General features: G+C 59.8%; 2 protein-coding genes across 3 annotated transcripts in view; one reads left to right on the top strand and one right to left on the bottom strand.

Annotated features, from left to right (window-relative positions):
* The first annotated feature begins 4,221 nt into the window (after positions 1 to 4,221).
* Positions 4,222 to 9,321, top strand: NGB (neuroglobin). Its single transcript, XM_083837817.1, has 4 exons — positions 4,222 to 4,364; positions 5,054 to 5,165; positions 6,308 to 6,427; positions 7,201 to 9,321. The coding sequence occupies exons 1-4, from the start codon at positions 4,261 to 4,263 to the stop codon at positions 7,345 to 7,347; spliced, it is 483 nt and encodes a 160-aa protein (XP_083693943.1). The 5' UTR covers positions 4,222 to 4,260; the 3' UTR covers positions 7,348 to 9,321.
* Positions 9,322 to 10,791: 1,470 nt separating this feature from the next.
* Positions 10,792 to 19,663, bottom strand: part of TMEM63C (transmembrane protein 63C) — a 31,486-nt gene continuing 22,614 nt past the window's right edge. For both annotated transcript variants that reach the window (XM_083837816.1, XM_083837815.1), the window contains exons 8-24: positions 19,377 to 19,428; positions 19,019 to 19,127; positions 18,373 to 18,446; positions 18,155 to 18,235; positions 17,935 to 18,055; positions 17,665 to 17,798; positions 17,294 to 17,416; positions 16,698 to 16,851; positions 16,024 to 16,130; positions 15,256 to 15,342; positions 14,766 to 14,831; positions 14,508 to 14,670; positions 14,184 to 14,289; positions 13,890 to 14,057; positions 13,488 to 13,603; positions 13,060 to 13,131; positions 10,792 to 12,947 (exon numbers count right to left, since the gene is read on the bottom strand). In XM_083837816.1, the coding sequence (XP_083693942.1) occupies positions 12,735 to 12,947; positions 13,060 to 13,131; positions 13,488 to 13,603; positions 13,890 to 14,057; positions 14,184 to 14,289; positions 14,508 to 14,670; positions 14,766 to 14,831; positions 15,256 to 15,342; positions 16,024 to 16,130; positions 16,698 to 16,851; positions 17,294 to 17,416; positions 17,665 to 17,798; positions 17,935 to 18,055; positions 18,155 to 18,235; positions 18,373 to 18,446; positions 19,019 to 19,127; positions 19,377 to 19,428 (1,946 nt within the window). In that variant the 3' untranslated portion in view covers positions 10,792 to 12,734. The remainder of the gene's footprint in view (positions 12,948 to 13,059; positions 13,132 to 13,487; positions 13,604 to 13,889; positions 14,058 to 14,183; positions 14,290 to 14,507; positions 14,671 to 14,765; positions 14,832 to 15,255; positions 15,343 to 16,023; positions 16,131 to 16,697; positions 16,852 to 17,293; positions 17,417 to 17,664; positions 17,799 to 17,934; positions 18,056 to 18,154; positions 18,236 to 18,372; positions 18,447 to 19,018; positions 19,128 to 19,376; positions 19,429 to 19,663) is intronic.

The raw sequence follows: 19,663 nt of genomic DNA, 5'->3' as shown, positions 1-19,663 counted from the left end.
TGGGGTAGCAACTGGTGGATTACCAACAGTGCTAAAGAGGGCACGAGGTGAATGACAACCAAGGTAAGGGCCATGTATCTGTAGCTGCCAGACCTGGTCTGGCATCCTCTCTCCTCTAAAGGCAGGAATACTCAGGCTGGCAGCAATGTGTGGCCTCCTTTGGATTCTCTCCCAGCTTCGTGCCTTGTCAGCCCTTGGTTTGTTTTCACCTGTCTGCAAAAAAATTTCCCCATCTGAGCCCTGGGAGGCCTAGGATGAACCTGTAGATGCCTAGTACCAAAAGGACATCAAAAAACACACTTTCATTTTGTTCTGCTTTCGAATTCTCTCTCATACGCTGTGCCTCCTCCCCCCTTAGCCCAAATCTTCAAGGTCGGTGGTGCTGCCCTGCTCTCCCTGCAGGCACCATGGCAGTCAGCGAGCTCTGCAGCTGTTGCCTTAATCGTTTTATGGGTAAGACTATTCCCTCCTGCATCTCTTTTCCTTCTTGTTATGCAACAGCATTTTGTGATTTGCTTTGCCACTGAGCTGTGCCGCATCGTGGCCTGAGGGGGTAGCTTCAGAAGACTGCTGGAAACATGGCACAGCTCCTGCTCCCACCTGAGGATGGGGACGGGGGGCTGGGGCAAGGAAGAGACATCATGGCCTGTGCTTTTGAGGTGGGGGAGAAGGGTGGAAAAGGGGCATTAATCAAGCCCAGGAATCTGGCTCCAAGGTGAGCAGGGAGCCTGAAGCAACTAGATCAGAGGGGCATTATTCATGAGGTCTCGCGGATGTAGAATTGGAAATGAGCAGGAGTCCAAAGGGGGATTTGGTTTTGTTTGAACAGCAGCTGGAACAAAACCTGAAAGTGTCACGGCAGCACACGCACAGCTGTCACCCCTGGGCTAGGCCTAAGTGGCCTCCCTGGGGAGGAAGGTTTGTTCTCCAGGTGCCCTGGGCCTTGAGGGCAGGGCTGGGGGTTGGTGGTTGGAGCTTATTCCCTGTCCTGTTGTACTGTTTTATGAGATTTGGAAGTTTCTTTCCACATGGGCAGACTGAGGCACCAAACAAGTAAAGCAGGCACTTGGCAAGGGAAGTTGTGAATGTTGGTACTGTAATTTGGAGGGGCTGTAGATTAGATTAATGAGACCCACCATGAATTTAAAACATAGGCATGTGGTTTCTGAAGCACAGCAGGGCTTTATTGGAGACTGGCATGTTTCGCTGGAAATCTACCTCCCCTTTCTTCAGGTGGCCTAGTGATGATTTTGGAGCAGCCTATGCTGCTGACCTGGTGGCTCTTCACTCATGACAGCTTCAGGGAAAGTCTTGCAGAAATCCAAGGACATTTCAGAAAACAGCTGAGCTGCCCTGGCTAGGTGCACGGAGCCAGGGGAGCTGGGGACCAACCATGGCAGGAAACCCACGGGCTGTGGAAATGTTTGCAGTGCTCAACCTCTTGATGCATCCTGGGGCTTCCGTATGCCTGAAGGCTCACTAAATACTTGAACCAGGGGGAGGTTTGTTGTTTGTTCTTCCTTGTACCTCAGATCCTCCCTGGACTTCACTCTTGCTGTCAGCAGCTCAGTGCTGTGGTAGCAGGAGGAGCTCCCCTGCATGCAAGGAGAAGCACTGCGCCTCTCCAGTCCTGAGCCCTCACTCTTTTAAGCCATGCAAATGGCTTCTGGGTGTTTCTTACCCTTGAGTTCTTCCAGTCTCCCACCTCAGATCCCTCCTTCAGCTCCCTCCTCCTGTGCTGGAAGACATAGGCTGTCACAGGGGAAAAAATGCTCTTGAGAGCCCCCTTAGCAGTGGGAGAAGGCAGCAGGGGAATGGCTTCTCTGTGGTGTTTCCCTGCCCCCACATGTGCCCACATCCTGCCCAGAAGGAGCTGGTGCTGCGGGGGGAAGGAAGGAATTCCTTTCGGTTCTTAGCCTCCCCTGGGTTTAGTACTGGAGTGGACTTTGGGTGCCCGCAGGTGGGCAGGGTGTTGACAGCTCACTGCCCCTGCTCCCCATCTTCCACAGGAGAAGGCTCAGCGGGCATCACTGCTGTTGTGGTCCCGTCCGTACCCACAGCGAGCACTCGGCCTGCAGCCACCATCTGCAGCACGGAGGGGAAGCTGGATGCGAGCCACCATTTTCTATTGCCATCGTGGCTTCAGTGCTGCTGCCCGAGATGTCCTTTCCACCAGGAAGAGCAGCTTGGCCTGCGTTTCCTTGTCACCCTGGGCACGGCAGCTGGTGTGGTGCCTGCACAGAGCTGAGGAAAGGTGTCCCGTATCCCAGCCAAACTGCAGGAAGCCTCACTGCGCTGTCTCCCTGTTCCAGCCATCTTCCCCTCCTGCCTGTGCACCCTCTGTAACCATGCCGCTCGCATTCAGGAGCTGATCACTCTTAACTTTGATAGCCTGTTTTGTGGGTGCTTCTCTTCCTCTCTTGTCACCCAGCTCTGACTGTATCCAAAATGGTGCTAGGCAAATACTCAGCCTAGGCTGTGCTCTGACTGCACACACATCCTTCCAGAAGGGATGACATTTCATGCTTCTTGCTGGTGTGCTCGATCAGCAGCAAGAAGTTTGTGTTTGCCACTGCTGGGCTCATGTTCACAGCTCTGCTCAGATTAACCTGGTATTCCTGCTTCTGTCCTAGCCCCTCTTTCTGACTCCTTGCAGCTCCAGCAGTTGCAGCGATTTATCACTGGTCCCCAGCGTGTGTTCCCTTTGCAACCAGATGGCCAACACATGGCTTTTAGCATTAACTTGGAGACCACAAGATGGTGCCAGCAGTGGGAAGCACTGAGGGTTGTATGTTCCAGAAGCCCAGCCACGATAAGTTGTGGCTTTTCCTTAGTGTTGTATGGTTCTTATTTAGCCTCCATTCTACAAGAATTTAGAGGTGTAGAGATTGTGTTTTTCAGGCATTTCTTAATGATCGTGAAAGATAAAATGATGTATTTTTAACAGAGAAAACTATTCTTGCATGTGTGTCTTACTGGGACCTGAGACCTTTGACATCAATGAAAGCTTTTCTAGCAATGACAATTCAAAGCACAGAGAACCTGGCACCACATTTTCCTCTGGCTCAGTATCCAGAGATCTGGAAGTATTTGTGGGGCTCCATAGTTCCATCTAATGGCTCAATTTCTTTGTGAGTTTGTGGGACTCTTCAATCTTCAAGAGCCTGGATTTAGGTAGAGATCTCTAGCTTCCTCTAACATACATGGAGCTTTTCCCATACAGCATCTTGCCTGGTCTACAGTGAGAACGTGGGATCTCAGAAGCCTGAGAAAACAGCTAATTTGTGCTGGAATATATTATAAATAAATTTCCAGAGACGTCTCCTGTGGCTTCTTGCTGCTGCTGCAGTCCGTGCTGTCAGGCTGGGTCTTTTGGAGAAAGACCCGTGGGAGGGGAGATGTGGCTGGGGCTGAGGATGTTGCACTGTGCCACTGAACCTGCCTCCTTCTGGGGCTGGATTTCAGTACTCTGAGGCGAAGAGCCTCCTTTCTGCATCTATTGAGTCAACGTGCTCCTGTTTTGGTCCCAGGCTGCCGTCTTCTCTCCTAATGACAAGAAATAAGCCTGACGGGTAGTAGCAGAACTTGTAATAAGATCAGCACAATTGTTATTCCAGAGCAGACTGCTGGTTTCAGTGCCATTTGCGCTTTTTGTCTTGCTTGCATCCTTCTGATACCCCCAGCTTGCGTGACTGCTGTGGCTGTCTGCTTTCTGGTGTGCTGCTCTGCTTTCCGTCGTGCCGCTTCAGCCCTCGGCTGCTCGCTCTAAGTTTCCTTTGTGCTGCCTCCATCCCCGGGCCGAATTAAATGCCGCCTTTCCCTCTGAGCAACAGAGGGAAGAAGTTGGGTGTCCTGGAGGCAGAGGGAAGAAGTTGGGTGTCCGGGAGCTGTGTGACAGAGCTGCCTTCTCTCGGTTAGCAGCGTTGCCTGTCCGGCTGCCTCAGTCGCCCCTCTCCCAGAGGAGGCAGGGGGCGAGGGGGGTCCCCGAGTGTGGGAGCAGCGCCCCAAGTCCCCATTCTCCTCTGGGGGGGGCCGGGGTCGCCCCCTTTGTCCTCCCCTTGCCCTACCCGTGAGGTGCGAGCCGGGGGGGCTCCTGGGGGGGCTCTAGGGGGACGGTGCCGGGGCCTGTCCCCCGGAGGGGCTCCGGGGCGGGGGGACCCGAGGTGAAGGGGGCCGGGGGGGCGGTGGGGAGGTGGCGGCGGAGCGAGGGGCGGGCGGAAAGGGGCAGCTCCCCCCGGCGGGCCCTTCCCCGCCCCCGCCATGGCGAGCGGGATGCTGTCAGGCGCGCAGCGGGCGCTGATCCGGGAGAGCTGGCGGCGGGTGAGCGGCAGCCCGGTGCAGCACGGCCTCGTCCTCTTCTCCAGGTGAGCGCCCAAGGGCGGGGGGCAGCTAAGCGACGGGTCGTGGCCCCCCTGCCGCCCCTGGGCAGGTCGTGGTGGTGGTGGTGGTGGTGGTCGCCCGAGTGGCCCCCCCGGTCCCGGAGCAGAGGACGCGCCATGTGGGGGTCTCCGGTGAGCGCCTCGGCTGTGGGGAAAGAAAAGGGAAAAACCTGTGAGAAGTCGCCCCGAGAGCCCGGCGGAGAGTTGGTGACCACCAGGAAAGGGCAGCGGGGGGCCAGGGCCAAGCCTTGTGGTTGAGGGACCCTGCGGTTCAGCGTGCGGGGTGGGGAGAAGGGAGGCTGGTGGTGCACCTGAGCTCCCCTCAGCACCCAGGCTTCCCCCGGTTTTGGCAGCTTTGAAGCTCAAGGGGATCGTGGGGTGGGAAGGGGAAGGCACCGAGCAGGATTTGGGGGAGCGGGGCCGGGCTGGGAGGATCCACAGGTGCCAAAGCCACAGGTCTGAGAGCTGGGACCTTGGGCTAGGGAAAGGGGGGCTGCTTTTGCCAGTAGATAATCTGGATTTCCCCAGACTAAGACTGGGACTTCCACGTCCTTCGCAGGTGGGGAAGGAGCAGCAGGAGGAAAGGGGGAGGCGGGGTGCTGCTGGTGGGTGAGCGGGACTCTGCGCCACGTTAAGGACGTGAGGAGATGGGGGCTTCTCTCTCGCTGTTGCAGGTTGTTTGATCTGGACCCTGACCTGTTGCCCCTTTTCCAGTACAACTGCAAGCAGTTTGCCAGCCCCCAGGAGTGCCTGTCCGCCCCCGAGTTCCTGGATCACGTTAGGAAGGTGAGAGCGGGGCAGGAGGAAGCCTCCGGGCAGTGTTTTGGGTTTTGGGACTGGCTGGGAGCACACGGCAGTCTCCTCTCCCTCCAGAACTGGGAGAGGAGCGATGCCGATGTCGCCCTGCGGGAGCTCGTGCACAGAGGGAGCCAGACCCAGCACAGCAGGAGCCCTTTGAGCCCTGAGGAGTAGCCAGGCAGAGAAAGAGCGCAGCCGTGGCTTGCAGATGCCTTCGTAACCCCGTAACCTCCATCTTCAGACCGGTTTTCATAGCCTCCATCTTTAAACCAGTGCAGTGCCTTGCGTGCCTGTCTTGCTCCTTGTGAGAGGCTGCTTCAGGACTGCTCTCCTCTGATAGCTGCAAGCTTTTTGCTCTTTTCCAGCCTTTGCTTATTGGGCAAGTTATGTCCATTTTTACTTCTGCTATTACTGCCTTAAGCTGAAATAGCTCTTTGCTCTTGTTGGAGATAATTTCCCTGTTGAAATTGTACAGCACAATTCTATCACCTCTTGGTTTTGCCAAGCCAACCATGCCCTGGCTTTAATCTCTTCTTCTAATTTGGTCTGTCTGTTCCCTTCATCCCTTGTTAACCCTTCTCTGTTCTGTCTCCGTTTGGCTCTTCATGCCCCTGGCAGATCACTGTGGTATGTGCTCTGGCAGACCAGGTCTCTTGGCTATGCTAGCCATCCCCTCGCCTCAAAATACCTTGGCTGACCTTAGAGTTGCAGTTGACTTGTACACAGTTGCACCATCTTGGTAACTTCTAGCTGGCAGCTCTAGTCCTGGCAACTTCCAGGGCTCCTCTGTAGTTGTCCTGGGCTCCTAAGACCACATCAGTGTTAGATCTTGGCCCATAACTGCTCTGCTACAGGGCTCTCCTCCCTCTGCTGGGGCAGGGAGGCCAGCAGTGCTGCTTGCTGTAGCACTCTGGCAGCATCCTGCGGAAGGATGTGGGGTGTGCTACAGTCAGTGTGCCCTGCAAATGTGACAGGTCACAGCAGAGCAAAGGAAAGCTCAGAGGGCACCTGCTCTGCTGGGAGGTGGTGGTGGCGGCCATCAGGCTGAGAAAGGTGAAGCTGCGGGGTCAGCCCCTTCCCCCAGAAGGGCAGCAGAGCCTTAGTGCTGTTCTACCTGTGTGCTCCTGTAGGTGATGCTGGTGATTGATGCGGCCGTGAGCCACCTGGAGAACTTGCCCTGCCTGGAAGAATATCTCTGCAACCTCGGCAAGAAGCACCAGGCAATCGGTGTGAAGGTTGAGTCTTTCTCGGTGAGGCATCCTCTTTCAGCCCACTGTGGCTGTGTTTGTGCAGCGCTGCCTGCAGCCCTCAGCTGTCCCCATTCTTCTGTGCCCACCCGCTGGGTTCAGCTGGCTGGAGAGAAAGCTGGAGGCTCAGTGCAGCCCCCGAGCTGTGTGGTGGTGTTGGCTTGGTCAGGGAAACCCTTGAGTTCCCCTCGTTTCCTGCCCATGGAGTGAGGACAGAGGGCAGCAAGGCATTTCCCCAGGGAAATGCTCAGGGGATGCTGAACCTCAGCCCCTCCATGTTTCCAGACATAAACCCACCTTGCTCGAGGTGGTGACACCGGCCAGCCCAGGCAAAGCATGACACCATGCAGCCCAGGATGAGGAGCGCCCTGCAGGGAGGGTGGTGCACAGGCAAGGCCCTAAGCCTCCATCTGGTGCTCCCAACCTGTCTCCTGGCACGTTGGCATGGCTCAGCTCTGCTGGTCCACTGCTGTGCCAGGGGACAGCTCTCCACTGGTGATACCCACACTGTGTCAGCCCTTTCTCCCTGCCTGCACTTCCTAATGAGCTGGTGGGGAGGTGAGAGCCAGCGCAGGGCAAGACAGGGGGATGGTGTGGGTCAGCACCCGAGCAGGATCCAGGCTGCCTCTGGGGCTCCTCTGAACAGCCAGGGATGGGGCTGGCTGCCTCCGCAGGTGCCCTGCAATGGGAGAAGCCCTAAGCGGTGGTAGAGCAAGAGAAGGGGCTGCCTGTTGCACCCTGCTGCTGAGCTTGTTGCCTCCCCGTTTGGTTTGCAGACCGTCGGCGAGTCCTTGCTGTACATGCTGGAGAAATGCCTCGGCCCTGCCTTCAGCCCGGACGTGCGGGAGGCTTGGACCAAACTCTACGGTGCTGTGGTGAAAGCCATGCGGCGCGGCTGGGAGCCCCTCCCGGAGGGGGACTAGCCCAGCCAGCCTTCCCCACCGCTGCCCTCGCAGCAGCCCTGCATGGGGCAGGCGCTCACCCTCTCTCTGCCTCTCTCCGTCTTTCTCTGTGCACCAGCCCATCTTCATCTCCTCCAGCCACGTGTGCTTCAGGTCTCTCTCGGTAATCCTGCCTTGCTTTGACACGACCACATCTCTGCCTTTGCTGATGGCCAGTAGGGTATTTCTCTTCAGGGAAGCATGGGAGCGACGCGGCACAGGTCCTCTGCCCTGCCCCAGGTTCCTCGGGGCCAGCTGGAGCACCAGCGCTGGTGTCTGTGCTCTGGTCTTCAGCTGGCTCCCCTCCCCTCCTCTTGCTGCCCACCCTAGTTAGGTGACAGCTGGAGGTGTCCTCAGAGGCTCATTTGCCTGAGATCCTCTTTGCTGTGCTCGAGACCTGCCGAGGCTGTCACCACTCACTTCTCGTGCACGGCTGTGCCCGCTTCAGCTGTGCAGGTGGCGGCTGGCTCAGCTCGCTGCAGGGGCAGGGGTGGCTGCAGCCGTGTAGGGCAGCAGAGGCAGGAGCTGGCTGTGCAGTGCTGCCATCCTTCCCCGTCCCTGCGGCGAGCTTTTACCTGCTCTCCTCACCCAGGTGTTGCTCCTGGTCCATCCTGGTGCTCTCCCCCCTGGGTGGCACCCTGGGTCTTTCCCTGCGTAAGGTTGGTCACAGCTTACTGTGTCTCCTAGGGATGTTTCAAGCAGTGGGGTCACGTTAATGCCAAGGTAGGGCTGCTCTTAGCAGGTGTGGGCTGCTGTCCGGAAGGATTTCTGTCTGCTTGGCTGGCTGGTTTTAACCCGAGAGCCCGCTGAAATGCAGCAGCAGTGGTGGCTATTTAATGCTTTGTATTGAGGAGAATAAAGTAAATACAAGAAACGATGTCTTAGAATAAAAATGAAGGTTGCAATCATGTCATGGCAACGGCTTCCAGAAATGATTCTGGCTCTCGGCCAGAGGAAGCATAGCTGGAATTTCTCTGCTGATGCTGTCGGGACCTGGAGTGCTTCCCAGCTGCACACAATGCCCATCTGCAGAGCTTCCTCACCCCTCGGAAATAACTCCCGCCGTACTTGAGACACAGCCACTTCAGGGGGGAGAAGGTGCCCCGTTAGCCGCGTGCAGCAGAGCTGCGTTAGGCCAGGAGCAAGAATAAAGCACCTGCTGGAAGAAATCCAAGGAAACGGCTGAGAGGCAGCGCCTGATGGCTCTGCTGGGAGCTGAACTTGAGTGCTTTGGAGAAGAGGCCACCTTTATGAGTGAGCTGCTGTGGAACTGGCAGAGCTGTGTTTCCAGCTGTCACTAGCCCCAGGATATGGAGCAAGTCTTCATCTACAGGCAGCTCCCTTTGCTGCTCCTTCAGGGCCGGAGGAGCTTGGCGTTCAGGGCTGCGCCGTCCTGCTCTAGTGACATGTTTCGTCTGCACTGAAGTGTCTCTCCCTGGGGCAAGATGAGGGAGCAGAGAGGTGTCTCAGCACAGCCACCCGTGCCATCTTTGCTGTCCTCCCCCTGGTAGCAGGCTGTGCTCCTGCAGGCCCCCATGGTGTTGCGCATCCTCACCCATGGCCCTCTGTCACCTGGCCCCGGTGGGGCCTGCAGCTTCCTCCCGGCTCTGGTCCGGGAACCAGGGATGGAGGAGCTGGAGGGGAAGCGCTGGTATGGGGCAGCAGGGGCTGGGGCTGGGGACGTCCCCTCTGCAGCCCTCAGCATCACAGGGACCCTCTGCAGCCCTCAGCATCGCAGGGAGGATCCTTCTGGCTCCACGTGGCACGTAGGCAGGTGGGTGATGGATGGGGCGCGTGCCGCTGCACCAAGCGATCCCCTCTTCCTATAGCTTTCCCAGCTCCTTGACTTCTCCTCTTCTGTACCACGTTTTGTGTAACGCCTAGGAGAAATAAACTAGTCCGTGTGCCTCTTATACCCAGCTGTACTGTTTAATAAAGAACAACAGTGAGCCTCTGCCCTTTTGGCTGCCTGATGTTTATTTTAATATAAGAGGCCTGAGCAAGCTAAAAAAAAAGGATGACAGGGGGGAGCTTGCTGGTTTCTTGTCAGCAATAGCCTTGGAGATGTTGGATGCTGGAAGTGCTCACGTAGTCCAGCTGGGCTGTGCCATGAGCAGGCACCCGGCATCGAAAGTCTTCTGGTGATTTTGTGCACTGTGGTCGAAGGGGTGAGCTGCAGGACGGGCAGCAGAGGCTGCTGACCACTCTCTGCCTGCCAGATCTAACAGTCTCAGATGGAATTACACACTTAAGCAGCCAACCAGCCTCAGACCCCCCCCTTCTGCGCTGTCTGGCTGCTGCTTTTGTTCTGGGAGGCAGCAGCAGCTGTGCTCTGCCTCAGCCCCGCGGCCGAGGGCGATGGGCGGCCTGCAGGGCGACGGGCTGCGCGGGCCCAGCGGAGCGGCAGCAGCCTGGGCACAAAGTCCTGTCCTAGCCCCCTCCTGCCATGGCTGGCCGCTGAAATCAAGTCTGCAGGGCCCGAGCAGTGGAGGCGCAGGATAACGGGGCTTGTAGGGCCTCGTTCGGCTGGGATGAGCCTCCCCGGCACGAGGGCTGAGGGAGCGATGACAGGCCTCGCTCGCAGCAAGGGCTCCTCCTGCCAGGTGCCAGCCGTGTGTTCAGCCCAATCTGCCACTACTTACAGACTGGCTGCCCTCTGGGTGGGGGTGTGGTGGTGGGGGGGTCGACTTGTTGTTTTCCAGTTTTCACACAAACGGACACCTCCTGCCCCATGCTGTAAGCCAGGCTGGCCGGGGCAGTGCTCTTCCCTGTGCTGATGAAACCAGAGGGGGATGGTTCCAGGGGGAATTTGGGTACAAAGAATGTTTTGGGAGGGAGGAGGGGAGCAGAAGAGCACTGTCTGCTGAAACCAAGAGAAAGGCGCCCAAAATGGCTTTTGTCACCTCCCCAGGGCTCCCTGGCAGACAGGGCATAGGATCATAGAAGCACAGAGTGTTTTGGGCTGGGAGGGACCTTAAAGCCCATCCAGCTCCAACCCCCTGCCATGGGCAGGGACACCTCCCACCAGACCAGGTTGCCCAAAGCCCCATCCAGCCTGGCCTTGAGCTCCTCCAGGGATGGGGCAGCCACAGCTGCTGTGGGCAGCCTGTGCCAGGTCAGCTTTGGGACTGTCTGGTGGTGGTGCCCTGGGCCACCCCTCACTGGGGGAGCGACCAGCAAAGACGGGCAGGGGACCGGTGCTAAGGGCTGTGCCCTTCTGAGGTGACACTGTGGGGTGCTCCTCTGCCCCTGGGCCTTTACTGCTTCCGTGCCTTTCCCTTTACCTCCAAAAATCCTTCCCAGCCCAGACGGCTCCTCTGGGCACCCACTATTCACCACAGTCCCAGCCCCTCCCTGGCTGAGCCGAGGGTGCCAACGCATCTGTCACCAGGCGGGACGCACGGGGTGATGACACCAGGCAGCGGCTGGGTGAAGTCATTTTATTCAAGGCACGGTCATAGCAATAAATAACGAGAAGGTACAGACCTCTGGCACATTCCTACAGCGTGGCAGCCAAGGGCAGCCGGAGCCCGAGCTCCCCGGGACACGGTGCTGCTCACAGGTACCTGCTGGCCCTCGGCGAGAGGCCACCGAGTCGCCAGACGAAGCCACCAGCATCTTGCCATCCGGGGCAGCCCCGGGACGAGCAGTGGCGAGGATGTCTGGGCAGGGAGCCAGGAGCCCCGCCAGGTGCTTTTTGGGTGCCACAGCCACTGCCCGGGCATGCAGGGGCAAGGGGTCAGTGGGGCTGCCAGGCCAGGGAGCTCAGGCCCACGGCTCACTGCTGGGCTGCCTGTACCCTCCCCAAGGATTTGTGCACCTTGCCCCTGTACCAGACAGCTTCTGTAATGCTGGGCAGGGGAACTGGCACAGGATGTCCCCGCAGTGCTGTCCCCTGCACACATGTCCCCTGTGCCACCCCTGGGGATGGGCAGGGGTGGGGGACAGGGCACCCCCCTCCCCCCTCCCCCCCCCAGCAGTGCGATGCAAACATGAGTCTCCCTTGCAGGAGAAAGACCCAAATCAGCTCTCCCACATTCCAGGGGAGGTCCTGGGCATCACCCACAGGCAGGCGCCAGCTTGTCCCCCCCCCCTCCGCCCCATATCACAGCAGCAGAGTGGGGAGAAACTGCCCCAGCACTGCCCCACTCCTGGGCAGACGGCAACACAGGAGGTGGCTGGCTCATGGCAAGGGGTGGGATTTCAAGGGATCCTCTCCGCATTTCCAGGTGGGGAACTCCCAGGCACTGGCACTGCTCTGCTCATTGCCTACCTGCTGGGGCTCTGCCCTGAGCAGGGAACCACCTGGGGGCTAAGCGGGGCTGAGCACGCCCACCCTGAGGGCCAGCACCTGCCCCTGCTCCCTGGGGCCTCTGTGGCTGCTGAGCAAGACCCCAGAAGGCCCAGGGACGCTGCTGGGGCAGGAGCGGGCGTGCATACATCCAGCAGAGCAGGATTCGTTCTCCAGGGGCTCCTGGGCAAGCTGGGGGTGCTGCCAGCACCCCTGTCTCTGTTGCAATGGGATGGAGCCGTGCAGATCCCCATGGCCTGTCCCAGGGGGAGCACGGGCAGCAGGAGCGGGAGGATGGGAGCTACCGTCAAAAGGCAGCTGCTGTCATGGCCACGAAACACACTCATCCCTGAAGACACGAGGGCACAAGCACATTGCAGCAGCAGAGGGAGGGCATAGGGCAGGGCGAACCCTGCCAGGATGGGGTCTTGGCGCCACGGGAGAGCGGGGCGTGCGTTTTGATGCTGCCCCCAGGAAGGGCGGCCGGTGCTCTGGCAGGCGTGGGAGCAGGAGGAGCTGCTCCAGCCCCGTGCACTCACGCAGGCCAAAGCACGAGCATCTCAGCAACCCCTGCTTTAATCGGTGAAGCCCTGGGGGTGGTGTTGGGGGCTGGAGCCAGCACCCAGGGCCACGGGAAGGAGCAAAACAGCCGTCATGGGTAGCAGCAGCAGCGGGTGGGCAAGCAAAGGTTTGGCGTGGCCGAGAGGACATGCGGCTGCAGGCAGGGCCTCCCTCCTTTCCTTGCAGTAAGGTCTTTCAGGAGACCTCACCCCACGGGGCTGCACCTCCTCTTCCCCACCCTGGGCTGGAAGAGGCAGACAGGGACAGGGGGGTACAGGGTGGCCAAGCTGCTCCGGAACAGCAGGGCCACGCCACCTTGCAATGGGCTGGGGCCCCCCCTCGAATCAGTCCCGCTGTCCCCCTGTCCGGCATCACCCATGCGTGGGTCCGTCAGCGAAGTGGGCACCCGTCGGTGCTGGCGGCAGGGGCGGTGCGAGGCGCTGGGGGCTGCAGATGGGCTCCTTCCTGCCCCCGGCACATCCTCTGCTCTCGGCTCTCACCCTGGCAGCGGGGCTGCTCACTGGTAGCGGGGCTGGCTCTCCAGCACGGGGCCCGTCCTGTACTCGCCCTCCACCGTCTCCAGCTCCGTCTCAAAGCTCTGCAGGCCCCCGTCCTCCCCATCCTCTGCCGGCTCCAGGTGGTTGCCCATGGTGCCGTAGGACTGGTGTGCCGGGGAGGCCGCCGGCGTCAGGCTCAGCTCAGGTTCCTGCAGGACCGTGGCCACGAAGAGCTGCCCCGGGGGACAGCGGGGGGTCAGGAACCAGGGGCTGGGCCCCAAGGGAACGCATCCCCCGGGCTGGGAGTGAGCTGGGGGCTGCATCGGGCTGGGGAGGGGTACTCACGTTGGAGTTGGGGGTGGAGGAGACGCTGCTCCGCTCGGCATCGTTGAACGCGCCCTCGGACTGATCGGACATCTGGGGAGGGGAGGCTGGGAGGAAGCCGCCGCACGGGGGCAAGGGGAAAAGCCTGGGGCAGCTCCGGCTGCGGGCCACCACGCAGGGTCCCCTCCGCAGCAGGACCAGGCCCAATCTCAGCCAAACCAGGATTTAACCAAGCGGGCCAGGAATGCTGCCTGCGTCCCTAATCACAGCACCACCCGGTGCTGGCATGTCCAGGGATGGGGAGCTACGGTGTGGATGCCCCAGCAGTGTGGGTACCTGAGCTCTTGCTCTGATCCAGGTGCAGCCAAACCCTCAGCCCCCTCACTGCAAACACCCCAGGGCGGTGAGGGGACACAGGGCGGGAGGAGGAAAGGGCTGCCCATGCTCACCTGGTAGCTGGATGGTTTCCGTGGCTGCAGCTTTTTCAGGCAGAGCCCAAAGAAGGAGAAGATGATGCAGGAGAGGAGGCCCACAAAGGTGAAGAGGGTGACAGGGCGGGTGGGACCTAGGGCAGAGAGACACAGGGTCAGGATGTGAGCCTCCAAGGACGTTGAGCCCCAGGCTGGAGCATGCTGGGGTTGTTGTGAGCTCTGACAGCCCCCCTCTCCCCAAACAGTAGCTGATACCCCTGCATCTGCTGCACCTCCCTCACCTTCCCACCCCCCTTCCCATCCTTCAGCTGTGCCCAACTCAGGCGTGACACCATCACCCTTCAGGAGTGAAGCTCGTCCCCCAGAGCTTCAGACTGGTGACCCTGAAAAGCGGTGGGGGCAGCCCCGAGCTCTCCCTACCGAGGCGCAGGACGGAGAAGAAGAGCAGCCAGAACATGCAGAGGATGGGGGCCACCACGACCTGGCTGATGGCGGCGATGTGGAGGCGCTGGTTCAGCTTGGTGGGGATGTACACGTAGTAGATGTTGTACCGGTCAACCATGTGCTTGAGCAGCATGTAGAGCAAACCTAGCAGGAGGACAGGGGACAGGGGACATTGGTTGGCTGTGCCTCCCATGGGAAGCCCCCACATCGCTCCTGAAGGCCGGGACAAGCCATTCTCAGCACGGATGGGGACAGCAGGGCCGTACTCACCAAAGGGGACAATGATGGGGCAGGTGATGCTGTAGGTCATGACGACGGAGAAGATGCAGCAGGTCCAGGCGTACTCCAGCCCAAACTGGAACTGGTAGGCTTGGCTCTGAGGCACAACCAGCAGCGCTGTTACTGCCTTTGCCTCCCCAGGAGCACAGGATTGCCTCACCCCGGTTAGCCCCATACAGCCAGGGCCAGCAGCACACCTTGCGTGGTGGCTCGCCACACAAACCTCCCACAGGACCAGGACAACCTGAGCTTCCCCAAAGCGTCCCTGCCATGCCCAGGAGCTGTGTGCGCCTGGAGGTGCCCGGGGCTACGCACCCGCTTGATGTGGAGCCGCTCGGGCTCGGACTTGGCGAGGCAGAGGCGGGCGGTGTAGACGAGGAGGCCGGGGATGCGCAGCAGCTCCATGGCCGTCCCGATCAGGCTGGAGGTGACGACGTAGTTGACAAAGAAAGCGCCGTTGTCTGGGAGGAAAACGCACCTGCCCCGGGGACAAGGAGGGTGAGAGGACAGCGGGGATGGTGCCAGGCTCTGCCCCGCAGCTCCCCGTGTTTCGGGGAGCAGCCCGGTACTCACTGGAACTTGATGTCGGCCTCGTCCAGGAAGTGGGTGTCGAAGAGCCAGCGGAAGAAGAGGTCCAAGCTGGGGGGAGCAGAGGGGAAGCTCAGAAAGAAGGGGGGGGGGGGCACAGAGCAATGTGGGGAGCATCCAGCCTCCATGTGCACTGCCCTGCCCCAGGATCAGTCCACACTCACTGGAGCTGGGGCTATGCCGGTACCTGACCTGGTCCTTCTGGGGTCTGCTGAAGGATTCACCCCAAGCCAGGCACCAACACCACCTCAGGCTACGCTGTGACCCAGCACAGCTCCCCACCTCCTCTGTAGGGTATTTTATGTCTGCGTCCATCTGGGAGCAGCTCAGCACCACTAAAGCATGAGCATTTTCCTCCCCAGAGACAGCCATGTGTCATCAGTGGCTGAAGCAGCTCCTGTCCCTCAACCACTTGGGCTGACTTGCGGAGAGGAGAGGAGCCCAGTGTGACTCCAGGCTGCCTGTTGGCCCCTACCTGGTCAGCCCCAGCGAGGGCAGGATGATGACCATGAATACCAGGAAGAAGAAACACTTGTGCATGGTGAGCTGATTCTCACTTGACCTGGGGAAAGGGGGGAAAAGAGAACTTTGCACTCCTCAGCGGCAAGGCAGCAAGCAGGGTGAGAGAGGGCTGGGCTGGATCTAGGTCTTCACCAGAGAGCTACCACCAGCTCAAGGATGCCACATGTCCTTGAGCTGTGCACCTACTGGGGTGCTGCAAAACTTCTCCCAGACTGTGTGGGAGTCAGGGATGGACCTCCTGTCCCTCAGAGAAGGATGGCAGGTGGTGGCGATGCTCCTGCAAGGACTCAGCAGAGCAGGCACAGGGGTTTGGGCTGGCAGAGGATCAAGACAGAGAGCAAATTGTAGGAACTGGGCAATGCTTCCTCTGCTATGAGACCCTGAGCATCCTAAATCTGCATGTCCACCATGGAGAGCTGGGATGTGCCTCCCAAGTCAGGGCGAGGGCCCTGCTGCAGCCAGTCTACCATCACGCCATCCCTTCTGCCAACTTCTTCAGACCCATGTTAAAACCAGCTCCACCTGTACTTGAAGGTGTTCAGCAAGGAAATGGCTCCTTTGGGTACAAACTGGATTTTGGCCAGGGCAATGTCCACGGGGCTCTGTGTGGTCTGCCACACCACAGCCTGCCTCCCTGCAGGTCGGGTCTGGTGGGTCCCAGTGAGGTTCCTCCCATGCAACGCAGCCCTGGGCAGCCCTGGGCAGCGAGGGGACCCGTTACCTTGTCCAGTGCGACTCGAAGAAGGCCGAGTAGTAGACAAGGAACGGCAGGAAGACAGAGAAGGCCCAGAGCAGCAGAGTGGGGAAGAACTGGGTGATGATGGGGTTCTGCAGTAGGAAAGATGGGGGACACCCTCTTAGGACTCTGACAGCTCCAGGGAGCACAAGCTGAGCCCGCCCACGCTGCCACTGCTCCACCGTGCTGGAGGCAGCTCCCTGGGCAGATGCACGTGGAGCATCCCCTCCCCGAGCAGGGACGTTGGTTCCAGGAGACAAGAGCTCAAGAACTGCCAAGTGCAGCATGGGCACGCACCAAGACCCAGAGCCCCCCCACCAGCCCACAGGTCAATGAGCAGGGAGGCAATGTGCTGCTGGCAGCATCTGACAGCTCCTGAGCTCTTCCTGACCCTCTCCTCCATGAACACCAACCTGCCCTTCCCCACGGACACAGGCACCAAAGCTCAGGTATGCCCAGGGGGGCAGGACTCTGCCACTAGAACCACACACAAGAACAGGACAGCCAGGGGCATGAGCTCTCCTTGCCCCTCATCAACGCCCATCCCACTGATGGCTCATAACCAAGGGCCCACACCGAGCTGGGGCTCTGTCCTGGCCATGGACAAGTGTTGAAATGCAGACCCTTTAGGAAAGCTGGCACGGGGCTCCAGGAACTACCTTGAGGCTCTCCACAGGCCGTGTGACATTGAACATGTCCATGGTATTGACGATGATGGCCGGTGTGGTGAGGAAGAAGAGGAGGATGAAGAGGCAGATATTAAGGAGGATGAATCGCAGCCACCAGGATGTGCCACGGACTGACAAGTTCTCCCTGTGAGAAGAAAAGATGACTTGGATGTGGTGTGGAGGAAAAAACATGTGTCTAGGGTCTCCCAGCCCAGCCCTCCAGCGCTGTGTCCGGCTCCCCATGCTGACCACCCCACAGCCCTCACTCTGAGCCCTCCCTCTCCCTTCTCCCCGCACTGCTGCATCACCACTGCAGAGCCCCCAGGGCTGTGTATGACCACAGTGGGGTCTGTGCCACCCTCTGAGGAGGCTTTGGAGTCAGGCCAGAAAAATCAAAGCCTGGCACTCACCCCGAACCTTGTCTGGCTGAGCCCTGCCACCCATGGGGTGATCACCCCTGTCACAACTGGTGACTTCTGCTACAGCTCTGGGCATGGGTGGCTTTCCTATAGCTACTGGCACGGGTTCCCCTTCCTGGCTGCTTGCCCTCCTTTCCTCCCTCTGTCCCTCCCACCACGGGGGTTCACCAGATGATATCGTTGGGTGCAGGGGCGTAGCGCACGCCCCAGTGGTGCGACTTGACCACGGTGGTCACGGAGGACTGCTGGGGGTGCTTGCGGCAGTGGATGTGGCTGTAGTCCTTCAAAATCCTGCAGGAGGGAGCCCGGGGTCAGGTCTGAACCAACAGCTCAGGACCCCCCTGCTTCTCATGAGCCTCCCCCTGCAGCCCCTGGCAGGCAGCAGAGGCACAGCGGAGACAGACCCGTCACCTGGATTTGGCCGCGGGAGCCAACAACGTGTCCCAGCTCCCCTGCATTCCCCAGCAGTGGTGGCCCCATCCCACACCACCGCCAGGCTGGGGACCGTGCTCATGCCAGCAGGCCCAATGGGCACTCACACAGCTGTCATCCGCTCGTCCTGGAAGGTGACGAAGGCCATATCGAGCCGCTTCAGCGTGATGCGGTTGCGCTCGGCATTGAACTCATCCGTGAGCTTCTCCTCCAGCTCCCCGTAGTACTGCTCGGCGTCCACCTGCAGGAGCAGCCAGGGCTGGGGCACAGGCAAGCCACCACGCTGCCCGCAGCCCTGCCCACACTGGGGACACGCTGCCCGCAGCCCTGCCCGCACTGGGGACATGCTGCCCGCAGCCCTGCCTGCACCATCCTACCTGCTCAAAGCCACAGAAGCGGCAGCAGAAGATGCGGGCACACGGGTGGGTTTTGATCATGATCTTCCCCTCTTTCTGTGCCTTGGTGGTGAAGTAAAGCCTCCCCTTCATTGCCTTGCGCCTGCCGGGAAGCAGATAGAGAGGAGGGTTGTTCAGGGAGCTGCCTGCATCACACAGGCAGACAGACTGACAGAGAGCTGCAGGGTCGCCATGCACTCACCTCTCCACATCCAGCTTCATCAGCTTGCGTACGTCGAAGCAGAACTGGACGTTGGTGACAGTACAGCTGGGATAGGCCTCGCTGCGGGCACATGGACACAGTGGCACTGGGGGACATGGCCAGGGACAGCCTCTCCTCCCGGGCCTGGGGCAGCTCGTGGCCAGCCTCCAGGCAGCCCAGGTAGGACAGGGAAGTCCTGCCGAGTCACAGCTACTCACTGGAAATGCTTGATGATGAGGGAAGGGTCTGTGATCTCCTTGGGGATGTGGGTAACCATCAATGTCCGGGCGACCTGGGGGAGGAGAAGGGGCAGAGGATGGGGCTGGGGTCCACAGGCCATCTTGCAGCTGTCCTGCTCACACCAGATCATGCTTCATGGCCACATCTTCTGCGGCACAGATGGGGAAGGGATGTGCGCAAAGGGAAAGGGCTCAGGCGCCATCCTGCACTCAGGTGGGGGCAGAGGGAGGTGCAGGACCCACAGCCTTGGTCCCCTGGTGGATGTCCCACCCGCCAGGAGGCAGAGGAGAGCTTGAGGGTGCTGACTGCCAGCCCTGGAGCCTGGGTCACTGCAGAGCTCCTCAGCTGTGGGGACACAGCTGGACACAGCCACCTCACAGACAGCCAGATGCAGCCGAGCTTCCGTCTTGGTGACAAGGCAGCAGTGGAGAGTTGCCTCCAGGCTGCCAGGCTTTTTCCAGAAGCAGGAGAAAAACAACCTTATCTTTCCCTGTCTGCCCAGGCCCTGGCTGTTTCTCAAGCTCTCCGTATGTATTTGGACCATCCTTTCTTCAAAGCATGCTCCAAGTTGTCCGTTTGAGCTGAGAAAGGCGGGCTGGTGGCTGCGGGGAGAATATCACTCACCTTCTCGTTCTCTCTGTATTCCAGATGGATGGAGTGGTGAGCCATGCACAGGATGGTGAGGATGAAATAGATGAGGGCGAAGATGCTGTGCAGCCACAGAAGACGGTCCCTGGAGGAGGAGACGACAGGATCAGCTCACACTGCAGCACAGGGACCAGCCTGGTACTCAGCACCTCACCCGTGGCCACCCCAGCCACCCAGCAAGGCCTCCCTGAGCCGCTGCCAGGGCTGGAGACCAGGCAGCACACTCAGGATGAGGGCAGCGCAGACAGACACACGGTCTCCCATGCGTGCCCTGCTGCTCACACAGACCATTCCCCGTCACGGGGCGGTGCTCCCTGACACGGGAGCCACGTACTGTGTCGGGATGTTGGCGATGGTTGTCCGGCCGAAGTGGGTGGGGTTGTGTCCTGCAGGGGAAGAAGACAAGCAGGAGGTTACGGGAAGCCAGTGCACAATGTATCTTCGTGCTTGCAGGGCAAACGGTGCCAGTGGCCCCCCTTCACCCCTCCTCTCCTCCCATCTTCCTAGGACTGCAGCAAGCCCTGCCACCCTGCAGCTTGCTGCCTTTTCCTCTGCCCTACAAATGACAGAGGGGTCCTTCTGCCCCCTGTCCCCCCAGCACTGTGCTTGTGCCACACTCCC

The sequence above is a fragment of the Anser anser genome (genome assembly GCF_964211835.1).
Source record: "Anser anser genome assembly, chromosome: 5".
NCBI classification, from domain to species: Eukaryota; Metazoa; Chordata; class Aves; order Anseriformes; family Anatidae; genus Anser; species Anser anser.
Note: the sequence above shows the minus strand (reverse complement) of the source record. Positions and strands in the feature narration are given on the sequence as shown.

Bases quoted from the DNA above. Each gene is read 5' to 3' on its own strand.
- NGB (XM_083837817.1), top strand. From the start codon at position 4,261: ATGGCGAGCGGGATGCTGTCAGGCGCGCAGCGGGCGCTGATCCGGGAG. The intron at 5,166-6,307 runs GTGAGAGCGGGG...GTGCTCCTGTAG, and splicing joins TCCTGGATCACGTTAGGAAG to GTGATGCTGGTGATTGATGC. The intron at 6,428-7,200 runs GTGAGGCATCCT...TTTGGTTTGCAG, and splicing joins TGAAGGTTGAGTCTTTCTCG to ACCGTCGGCGAGTCCTTGCT.